Source organism: Berghia stephanieae, chromosome 2, assembly GCF_034508935.2.
Source record: "Berghia stephanieae isolate SIO BIC M18660-M18661 chromosome 2, UCSD_Bste_1.3, whole genome shotgun sequence".
Classification (NCBI taxonomy): domain Eukaryota; kingdom Metazoa; phylum Mollusca; class Gastropoda; order Nudibranchia; family Aeolidiidae; genus Berghia; species Berghia stephanieae.
The window spans coordinates 106,851,664-106,864,434 of NC_088361.1; the positions used below are offsets into that span (position 1 = coordinate 106,851,664).

The 12,771-nt window shown below is 32.0% G+C and overlaps 1 protein-coding gene across 1 annotated transcript in view; it reads left to right on the forward strand.

Moving 5' to 3' along the window:
• Positions 1-11,923, forward strand: part of LOC144966173 (vitamin D3 receptor-like) — a 93,026-nt gene extending 81,103 nt beyond the window's left edge. The window contains exons 5-6 of the mRNA XM_078902312.1: positions 1,068-1,882; positions 7,004-11,923. Of these exons, the coding sequence (XP_078758438.1) occupies positions 1,068-1,882; positions 7,004-7,498 (1,310 nt within the window). The 3' untranslated portion in view covers positions 7,499-11,923. The remainder of the gene's footprint in view (positions 1-1,067; positions 1,883-7,003) is intronic.
• Positions 11,924-12,771: the final 848 nt, after the last annotated feature.

Below are 12,771 nucleotides of genomic sequence, written 5' to 3' on the forward strand. Positions count from 1 at the left end.
AATCTCCCCCTGAAGATACAAATACAGTATTGATTTAAATGGAAATTTCTATCTTATGTGTAGGTGGGTAATCTCCCCCTGAAGATACAAATACAGTATTGATTTAAATGGAAATTTCTATTTTATGTGTAGGTGGGTAATCTCCCCTGAAGATACAAATACAGTATTGATTTAAATGGAAATTCCTATCTTATGTGTAGGTGGGTAATCTCCCCCTGAAGATACAAATACAGTATTGATTTAAATGGAAATTCCTATCTTATGTGAAGGTGGGTAATCTCCCCCTGAAGATACAAATACAGTATTGATTTATATCTAAATATCTCAATGTGTGTTAGAGTCATGGAGTGGGCTTTTATTACAATCACCAGTATGAAATTGTGTATATTTAATATGAAATGTCAAAATATGGTAATGTGACCACTGTCTTAAAGTGTATTATTTCGGGATGAATAGTACCCTGAAAAGTGATTTTAGAAAGGAAATAATGAAAATTACAAACTTCAAATGTTTTGCAATGCAAAAAATAGTCATTTTCCACTCTAACGATGAGAGACCAACTCCAAGTTTCAGGTTTGTGACTATAAATTGACTTTCAAGTTCCTTGGTCATCCCAAAATAATACTGTTTTGAGACGATTGATCTTATAAGTAAAATTTGCAAGAATGTTTAAAAAATATATTTTCCACAAAATTACACAAGATATTGAAATTGATCTTGTATTGGATACATTCGAGGATTGAAAAATGATGTATTTTGAGTAGCAAAACATGTCTTGAGTTATGGAAGTGACATTCAGACTCTCCTCGATTCCAATATCCTACATCCCCTATCTAATAGCGTTTATTGGTACAGCTTTTTGTATATTCATAATGTGACAGATCTATGTTGATTATAACTGTAAGTTATCTTACTCTTTAAAAATATTCCATGTTTGACAACACACGCTGCCATGGCTTTGTTTGTAAGAATATCTGTCTCGATTTTATGTGTCCAAAGCGAGGTGCCATCAATTTTCTAACATTTTAGTTACTTTTATCCATTCCCTTTTTTTCATATTTCATTAGATGCCAATCAGCTACAAAAGAGGCGTCGGCGTCAACAGATGCGTCGTATGGAGAAACCCTCTTCTGCTCTGATGATGGACATGTCCATGGACAGTTCCCAATGTATGGAAGACTCTATGGATGCCTCATCTCACATCTCTATGTACAGAGAACCCATGAGTGATGAAGGGGTCAAAGGAAGATCTGTTATCAATGTATGCCACAGTACCAGTGACATGGTTGATCAGATGACATCGTATGTATGGTCACAATCAGTTCACAAATCTTCACCAAACAGCAAAAGCAGCAGCCACAACATTCCTTCTTATCAAGCCTCCCATGTCCCATCAGAAAGTCATTCCCCGACATCCACCACCAGTAATGTCTATGATCCACCATGCCCGTCTTCAGTGTCCCCAGGGGACCATAAACCCCTTTCCTTTACCTATGATACAGACAGTGTAGGTGATACCAAGGAGGGCATTACAGATTGTTTTGATAAAGGTGATAGTATCAGGCATCGGTTTAGTTATCCACTTAAGACTGTGAAATTAAGACAAGACAGTTTCAGAGGCATCTATGAGGATGAGGAAATGAAGATTCAGCCTTTGAATCCCTACATTAAAGAAAATCTGGAGTCTTTACGTCAAAAATACAATGATATATTTGAGAGACCTTATGACTCAGATAAAGCTTTAAAACTATTGAAGGAACCAAAGTCTATGGATCAGTTGTATAACATGACAGATATTTTCATTCGGCGACTCATTCGTTTCACCAAATGCATAGTGGAGTTCAGGAGTTTAACTCCAGATGATCAAATAAGTTTATTAAAAGTGAGTAGTACATTGACAAAACTAGTTAGAGGTTGGGATTTGTGATTAATCAGTATTAACTTCATCTTTTTTTGCTACAACACATATTACAGAAATATGAACAATTTTTGTTTTACTTGGTGTCATTTTACAAAATGTTTTTCCATATATTTTGCTTTAATTTTTGGATACATGCGGGCGCGGCAAATATTATGTTTGCACATAGTTATCCAAAATTTTTTTTAAATGATGGTTTTAAAATTTGGGGCTTAGTACTCCTCATTTCTAAAACTTAAACAATCGTGTGTGTTAAGTAAAATTATAAGTGACATCAGCAGTAGTAGTGCAGTTCACTCCAGATAATCGCAACACCTTGGGATCAGCGAAAATGTTGCGATTAACCGAAGTTGCAATTAACCGAAGCTGAGTGTCCAGTCTACTATTGCAACATTTTACACATTAGTGGTAAACACAAACCAGTTGTTGTGAGCATTGTTCTTAGTCCACCACAGACTGGGCATTATGATTGAATTTTTTTTTTTTTTTAAACATATGACAGGCCTGTATAGATTTGTCAAGCAAAAGCAGCTTTGATGCAGGTCGGCGTCTTATTCAGATTGGATTCAGTTTCACTCTTTTGTTCTTAACATTTGTAAGAGTCAAATAGTTCAGCGTGATGAGAGACAATAGAGCTCTCACCAAACTCATTGATCACAATGCACAATTGTCAATCCAAAAACAAAGGATATTGCTCAGTCTCTCTTTACAACTGTCATTGTCTACCTGTTGTATAAGACTATGCCCAGCCCCCTCACCTTCTATCTAATGGCCACAGATTACATCACAAACCCATACTGCAAAGCCCCTCTTTTGTCTCTCTAATAAAGTGGTGACACAATACTGTAGCATTAAATCCCGCTCACTCTGGATTTTTCAACTTATCACGATTTCTTCCATGATGAAATTTAATCATGATATTTTGTTAGATTGGTTTCTTGAATTTACAACTTTTGAGGGCGAAAATTTGTTGCGATTAACAGAAAGTTTGTTGCAATTAACCAGTGACTTTTATATAGAATTAATTCCGTTTCTTGGGAAATGTTGCGACTAACCGAAAGTTGTAATTAACCGAGTTGTGATTATCCGGAGTGGACTGTAGTAGCAGCAGCAGCAGTAATAGTAGCAGAGGCAGCAGATGCATCATTGTGTTTGTTTTGTTTTTCGTCTTTTTATTGCCCAACAACCCCCCCCCCCCCCCCCCCTTTTTTTTTTTTTTAAATTTTCTTCTTTTAAAAAAAAAAAAATTTTTTAATTCTTTTTCGGCACATTCAAAATTTGCAAGTATTTTCTAATATTTGCTGGTTTTCAATGTTTATCTCATTCGTTAATGATTCTTAAAGCGATTTAATGCATTTGCATGAAGAAGTAACTTTATAAATTCACTATAAAGTCAAAACCAATCGAATTTGAGCTTGATGGTCTTTATGTGAATTCTATAAACGTCTGGCTCCCAATTCAAACTGATATTCCTATGTGTCAAACATACATTATTTTTGTTTTGTTGTGAGTTTTTGGGGGTTTATATATATATATATATACTTCCTGATGAGAACAACGATCGATAACAACGTTGTAGAAGTCAAACTATCTTAATTATCTTTCAAATGTTTATATATATATATATACTTCCTGATGAGAACAACGCTCGATAACAACGTTGTAGAAGTCAAACTATCTTAATTATCTTTCAAATGTTTATATATATATATATATATATACTTCCTGATGAGAACAACGATCGATAACAACGTTGTAGAAGTCAAACTATCTTAATTATCTTTCAAATGTTTATATATATATATATATACTTCCTGATGAGAACAACGCTCGATAACAACGTTGTAGAAGTCAAACTATCTTAATTATCTTTCAAATGTTTATATATATATATATATACTTCTTGATGAGAACAACGCTCGATAACAACGTTGTAGAAGTCAAACTATCTTAATTATCTTTCAAATGTTTATATATATATATATATACTTCCTGATGAGAACAACGCTCGATAACAACGTTGTAGAAGTCAAACTATCTTAATTATCTTTCAAATGTTTATATATATATATATATACTTCCTGATGAGAACAACGCTCGATAACAACGTTGTAGAAGTCAAACTATCTTAATTATCTTTCAAATGTTATATATATATATATATACTTCCTGATGAGAACAACGCTCGATAACAACGTTGTAGAAGTCAAACTATCTTAATTATCTTTCAAATGTTTATATATATATATATATATATACTTCCTTATGAGAACAACGCTCGATAACAACGTTGTAGAAGTCAAACTATCTTAATTATCTTTCAAATGTTTATATATATATATATATATACTTCCTGATGAGAACAACGCTCGATAACAACGTTGTAGAAGTCAAACTATCTTAATTATCTTTCAAATGTTTATATATATATATATATATACTTCCTGATGAGAACAACGCTCGATAACAACGTTGTAGAAGTCAAACTATCTTAATTATCTTTCAAATGTTTATATATATATATATACTTCCTGATGAGAACAACGCTCGATAACAACGTTGTAGAAGTCAAACTATCTTAATTATCTTTCAAATGTTTATATATATATATATACTTCCTGATGAGAACAACGCTCGATAACAACGTTGTAGAAGTCAAACTATCTTAATTATCTTTCAAATGTTTATATATATATATATATACTTCCTGATGAGAACAACGCTCAATAACAACGTTGTAGAAGTCAAACTATCTTAATTATCTTTCAAATGTTATATATATTTATATATACTTCCTGATGAGAACAACGCTCGATAACAACGTTGTAGAAGTCAAACTATCTTAATTATCTTTCAAATGTTTATATATATATATATATATACTTCCTGATGAGAACAACGCTCGATAACAACGTTGTAGAAGTCAAACTATCTTAATTATCTTTCAAATGTTTATATATATATATATATATACTTCCTGATGAGAACAACGCTCGATAACAACGTTGTAGAAGTCAAACTATCTTAATTATCTTTCAAATGTTTATATATATATATATATACTTCCTGATGAGAACAACGCTCGATAACAACGTTGTAGAAGTCAAACTATCTTAATTATCTTTCAAATGTTTATATATATATATTATATATATACTTCCTGATGAGAACAACGCTCGATAACAACGTTGTAGAAGTCAAACTATCTTAATTATCTTTCAAATGTTTATATATATATATATATACTTCCTGATGAGAACAACGCTCGATAACAACGTTGTAGAAGTCAAACTATCTTAATTATCTTTCAAATGTTTATATATATATATATATACTTCCTGATGAGAACAACGCTCGATAACAACGTTGTAGAAGTCAAACTATCTTAATTATCTTTCAAATGTTTATATATATATATATATATACTTCCTGATGAGAACAACGCTCGATAACAACGTTGTAGAAGTCAAACTATCTTAATTATCTTTCAAATGTTTATATATATATATATACTTCCTGATGAGAACAACGCTCGATAACAACGTTGTAGAAGTCAAACTATCTTAATTATCTTTCAAATGTTTATATATATATATATATACTTCCTGATGAGAACAACGCTCGATAACAACGTTGTAGAAGTCAAACTATCTTAATTATCTTTCAAATGTTTATTATATATATATATATATACTTCCTGATGAGAACAACGCTCGATAACAACGTTGTAGAAGTCAAACTATCTTAATTATCTTTGAAATGTTTATATATATATATATATACTTCCTGATGAGAACAACGCTCGATAACAACGTTGTAGAAGTCAAACTATCTTAATTATCTTTCAAATGTTTATATATATATATATATATACTTCCTGATGAGAACAACGCTCGATAACAACGTTGTAGAAGTCAAAACTATCTTAATTATCTTTCAAATGTTTATATATATATATATATTACTTCCTGATGAGAACAACGCTCGATAACAACGTTGTAGAAGTCAAACTATCTTAATTATCTTTCAAATGTTTATATATTATATATATATACTTCCTGATGAGAACAACGCTCGATAACAACGTTGTAGAAGTCAAACTATCTTAATTATCTTTCAAATGTTTATATATATATATATATATATACTTCCTGATGAGAACAACGCTCGATAACAACGTTGTAGAAGTCAAACTATCTTAATTATCTTTCAAATGTTTATATATATATATATATATATATCCCAGGTTTTTGATACATGTACCAGGACAGATGTTCTTTATGTCGTCGTAGAGGGCTTTAATTAAGTTTTTACCATGGATGTTGAATGCTGTTCTTGTTTTTCTTTCATTCTGTTCTGGGAGTCTACTGCTCCACTCCACCATCTTGAGATATTTGCTCACAGATATTCAAACTTTTCTACTTTGTTTATGTCCTTATCATTGATTTTGATGCTATTATCGTTTCTCTATTTGCTTTAAGGCCGACTTGTTGGCCGTTTGATACTAATAGATCTGTTTTGTTCTGAATATGATCACAAGTATAAAATAATTGATCAGAGCGATGTGATCAGCAAAATCAAATATCACCAAGTTTTCATGTAAATCGCCATCTTATTGTTTTTACCTCTTTGTTCATTTTTTTTTCTGTGGTCCATTCAGTGACAATTAAAAACAAGCACCCTGACATTTTGCATTCTTGTTTGACTCTAGTCTTCATCTTAAACACGACTTTCAAATATTCATCTAGAACAACCTATTAGAAATTTACATGCAACTTTATGAAAGGAAGGTTCTTTTCTATTTTTTAAATTTGTTTCACTTCACTTCTCTTCTTTTCAATTTTTCTTCCTTTTTGTTGTGTCAATATTTTATTTTAAATAAACGATTGTGAACGTGTGTATATATATATATATATATATATATATATATATATATATATATATATATATATATATATATATATATATATATATATATATATATATATATATATATATATATATATATATTTTTTTTTTTTTTTTTTTTTTTTTTTTTTTTTTTTAAACAACATAACATTTTTTTTTTCTCTCCTCACTAAACAGGGAGGAATCATGGAACTGTTTGTGCTCAGGTCATGTGTCAGCTTTGATCCAAAGAAGGAATCCTTCAAGTTCAAAACAGAAGTAAAATCTGACAATGGTGAACCCATGTACGGAGGGGTTAAACATTCTGTGATGCAGATGACAGGTCCAAATATTTTCAAAAATCAGATGACATTAATTCGCAGTATCCAGGATTTGACAGGCCAGGATCTGACCATTCTCATTCTCATCTTCATCATACAACTCATGGATCCCACCCGGCCCAATATCGTGGCCACTAAAATTGTCGCCGAGGCACAGGAGCGTCATCTCATCTGGTTGCAAGCTTATGTCAGGTCACAAAATAATGGACCTAAAACAAAGATTTTCCTTTCTAAGCTCACGGAAAAGATGGAGGAAGTTCAAGAACTGGGCAAGATGAGTTGTGACCTGTTACTAAATGTGGATATGAACAAATTGGAACCAATACTAATAGAGATATTTGATTTAGGTTAACTAAGTTAGTGTTTCGGGGTTTATTGGATTTGGTTTGTTTTTTTTTTGTTTTGAACTGTTTTTTGTTTTGTTTTTTTTTGTTTTTTTTTTTTTTTTGGGGGGGGGGGGGGGGTTGTTATATCATCTCAATGTTAGATTGCTTCAATTTCAGTTAGTCACACACACACACACACACACACACACACACACAAAGTGCACCCCCACATTTTAAAGGCTTTTTATAAGGGCAAAACAAAATAATTCTTATTTGAACAGGTTTATTTTTGTCTATTAAATCCTTTTTTTCCTTTTTTTTTTTTTGTCCCTGAGTTCCTGAAAGAAAACTGCTTATTTTATTGAATGGAATTTTGCTTACATTTTCATTACAAATGATGACATCCCATCCATATCATCAAGGAGATAAGTCAGGAAATAATTATCTTCCAATAAGAAGAAAGACTGATTTATGAAACTGTTTACTCTTACATTGAGATCTTAAAAACATTTTACAAGGAAACTTTTTTAAATACAGAAGCTGGAATTCTTTTTTTTTTTTTTCATAATGGCTCTGTCCCATATGTGACCTTCTGTGTCAATTTCGTATTATATGGGAATGATCTGGATGTCGAACATTGCGTTTAATGTAATCAGAAAAATGGAAATTGTAAGTTTTTGGGGTGGATTTTTTTTTTTTTTGGGGGGGGGGGGGGGCGGGGGGCGTTATGTTGTTTTTTTAAATTTTAATTTTATAAGTTAAAAGATTCGATTCAGCTTTCAGTATGTCTCAACCCGCAGGGATAATGTGGTTTTCAAACAATGGTCACATTTCACAGGCAGACCTTTAAAGCAGGTGGTTTTGTGCTTCTTGAAACAGGCAAGAAGGTGTTGTAATTGCGTCCTATCGTGTGAAATGGTTTGGCCTTTCTTTCGAAAGTTGGCTAAAGCAATTATTGGGTTGTGCAATTTTTTTTAGTAAAGTTAACTTTTTTTGTTTTTTTTGTTTTGTTTTTCTTTTCTTTTTTTCATTTTGTTGTTTGTTGTTTTGTTTTTATTTAATATATTGATCTCTTCTACTTCTATAATTCAATATGATGAATAACGGCAATTAGTCCCATGATTCTATTTCAAGCTTCTTAAAGCTTTGACAACTGTTGATCTATTTTTAAAAAGTGCCAAATAGGCCAGTGATGACGGTTTGGATTGTGTATATTATTTCATTCTACATCGCACAAGTTTTCGGCGGGGATACTCGTCACTACATTACAGCAATTGAGAGCATAAGTGATACTAGGCTGCTAGAATCTGTGGACTGTAAAAAGTAATAAACAAAAATGAATATAACAACTTCAAAAGAGAACAAAATACCAAACACGGAACACGTCGGGCTCAAAACCCTTCTTCAGCCAACAACAAAAAGCAATGAAAACATAAGTTTTTTAGTGATATATCTATGTTTTTATTGGGTTTTTTAAATTTTTTGGTTGTTGGCTGAAGGAGTTTGAGCCGAAATGTTCTGTGTTTGATATTTCATATATTCATTTTTGTGAATTACCTTTGGCAGTTGAGAGCATAATATGGTAATTGAACTGCCTTAGTCAGGGACACGAGGATGATGTCAAATGTTCATCTAGACATTTATACTCGAGGAATGTTGTTTGTCAGACTTCAGAGCAGCTCAATGATAAAACATCTGTTTAATTGCTTGCTTTTTGCTTGTCTTATTCAGTAAATTATGTATTTTGAAAAATTATCTTATGATGAATTTTGTATAATATCATTCCATTTGAATAACCTTTGCCGACTGTTCTGCACTGAGTAACAGTAACATATTGCACTGAGTAACAGTAACATATTGCACTGAGTAACAGTAACATATTGCACTGAGTAACAGTAACATATTTGGGTTTTTTTCTCTTTCTTTCTTTTTCTTGTTGTTGTTATGCTCAAATGTATCAAGTATGTTGTTTAAAGATATGTTGGTAACAACAAGAGATGAAGTGAGTAGGAAAGTGCCAGAAGACAATAGAGAATTAAAAAATTTTCGCGGCGGTGATGGGGCTTTGATATATAATATATATATATATATATGAGCCAAGGTCAAAAGGTGCCAATTTTTTTTCTCAAAATAAAAGTGACATTATAGTCCATTCATGTTTCTATATATGTAGCAAAAACCTGTACTTCATGAATCAAAGGCCCTTTAGATAACTTTAAGGTCTAACGCAGCATAATATCGTCAACAATACCTATAGGTTGCTGGTGTCACCTGTGACCGGTGACACCAAAATGAGACAAAAAACTCAATAACCAAATGATTTTTGTTGAGTATCAAACTTTATTTAGTAAGTTATAGACAAAAGGACACAATCAACAACATTCATTGTACAATAATATTACCAACTATTGGAGAAAATGTTGCTTTTTGGTGTCATCGGTCACAAGCAACATAGAATGCAAATATATTATTTCATAAAAATGTCTGTACATTAACAACAACAACAATATTGCATATGCTTATTACCAGCAATGTTCAGAAACGTTTGGAATAAAATGTTGGGAAATAATGTGACCAAAGCATGTCTTATTTAGCGACATTGTGTCACTTGTGACATTAGACCGATGACACCATTACTTATGTAACAAGCAATACCAAATTGCAATTTCTACAATATATCATTAATTTCAGTCAAACCAGTGTAATAACCACAGTTAAATATGGAATTTAATAATATTTCAGAAACCAAAGACTTCAAAAATAGAAATATACATGGAAATTAGAGCATCTGAATGTGACTTGTGACATAAGATCGGTGACACCATTACTTATGTCACAAGCAACACCAAATCACACTTTCGTCCATAATATATCATTATTTTCAGTCAAAAAAGCACAATAACCTACTATAAAATGAAATTCAATAATATTTTAAGAAACTAAATACTTTCAAATTGGAAATATACTTAGAAATTAGTAATACCATTGTTGCTATTACTTTGGTCAAAATCGGCACTAGAACGCAATTTTGCCTCAATAAATCAAGAATAGCAACTGAACACATTTCATATCGCCTGTTAAAATGTAATTCAATGACATTTCAAGCTTTGAAGAACATGAAAACAGAAATATATTAGAAACTTCAAACTTAAGTGTCACCTGTGACATTTTAACCAATGACACCAATGGTCACAAAAAGTACCAAAAGTCACACAAGCACTAGATAAATATCAGCCATGGTAATGAATTCTTGTAACCATACGGTAACATCCGCCTACTGCTCAAATCTGCTAGTTTGTAGTAATTTAGTGTGTTAATAGTAAATCAAATCAAATTTCTTGACAACCCTTCTTTTATCTGGATTCGTCAAAAGCTTGAGTTTTGTTTTTTTCTTGATTGATACAACCCTGAAACATAAAAAAATTAGAATTACAAGGAAATAATTAATTGTGTCTAATCACAGTCTTATGTGAGATGTCATAATATCATATTTGTAAATAGAATAACAGCTGAAAACATAATTTTTTGGTGGCACTTTGTAATATCCAATATCAAGTGTTGCTTGTGACAATGTAAAATAGCGATGACACCAAAGTTCAATTTACCTTTTCTCCCTGGAGCCACGCTGGAAAGGCAAACGGAAGTGCTGCACTTCAAAGACTGGTAAGAAGGGTGGATCAAAATTCCGAATCGCCATTTAACGAAACAAACTTCCACGTGTTCACGCATGCCGTGTTGCTTGTGACAAATGACACCGAAACCAATAAACCTCAATATTGGCAAAACGGTATACATTTACTCAAAGATTTGAGTTCAGATAGTAAATCTATGCTTATTTCTCATAATTAAACATTTTATAAACATTAAACATGAGCTTTAACGTTTCGTGTCGAGGCTTAGTATTGTGCTGTGTTTGATGACACCAAAGGTCACAAGCAACACCAACTTTTTAAGAACTCTATATGAAACTTAATCAGATATGTAATATACTGCAACTGCGTTTAAAAGTAAATTTTGACTTTATACTATTAGTCAAATTTCAATCACGTGAGCTAAAACATCACATTTAATTTCTACATGATTTCTAAAAAGGTGATGCGTTGACCTCGTTTTAAGCACATGCCAAACAGCATTCAAATTTCACTTTCAAGTTGTTTATTTCATATTCTGTTGAACAGAGTATGTTGTGCTATCTCATTTTATCTCTTCTTCATATTATCAATTGATTACAAGCATTAACCCAATAAAAACAGCCCATAATTAAGTAAAATTCAAATTTTCTTAACACTGGTATCAGACGGGCACCTTTTGACCTTGGCTCATATATATATATATAAAACGGAAGTATTGAAGTATATACTTGATCTTACACGTTATGAGCATTGTTCCTGGAAATGGAGGTCTGAGGAGAATCATTTTCCATGGTAAGATCATGTCTTGGAAAAAAAAAAGAATTATAATTTAATTTAAAACTTTTCAAATCTAGATTGTGTGAGTATTAGGTCCAGATTGTGTCATTATCCACTGAATATGTCAATCATTTGTGTGTATCATGTCCTTTGGTGATAATGCATTACATCAACTGTTGTTTCAAATCTGTATTTATTACCATAAATCAACTGGGTGGGGATCCTGACCTCCCATAGTGGGCAGGGAGGTACATGCTGTGTCTTCTATCCCCCCATACCCGTTTTCCAATTGTTTCCTGTCATTGTCTTGGAATAAGATTACTTAGTTTTGTCCTGATCCTTGCCGGAGTTCATTGGCTGGGAGGGACACTGTACAGTCGAATGTATAGTTATAGTTTTGGGAGATGATATTTTTTTCCTTGTAAATCATCTCTCTGTTATTCATAGTAATATGTTTAGTTTACATATTATATTATATGATTGGTAAACATTTGAGTGTATTCCTCTTAGGTGGGACCTGTGCTTGTGTCTGGATGAGACTTTTAGGTGATCTCAAACTAAGTACTTTGACGGTGTGCTCTTGGAATCTACATCTGTTCCCTATTTGAACCAATTCCCCTTTGTCTTACCTTTTCTTTTGTGCTTTAATTGTAATTCTAGAACTTTTTACTATCCCATTTCTTCCTTTTTACTGGCGCTGATATGACCTAAATTTGTTGCAAGCGCCGTAAAACCCGTAAAAACAAAACAAAACAATCATAAATCAAATGTATTTGTTATCCAATTTTAATAAAAATGCTGGTGCAGTTTGTCTCATTGACTGAATTTCATAGGATCACATATTCTTTGAGAAATGTTTATATTTATTTCTCACACCATATAATAAAGTA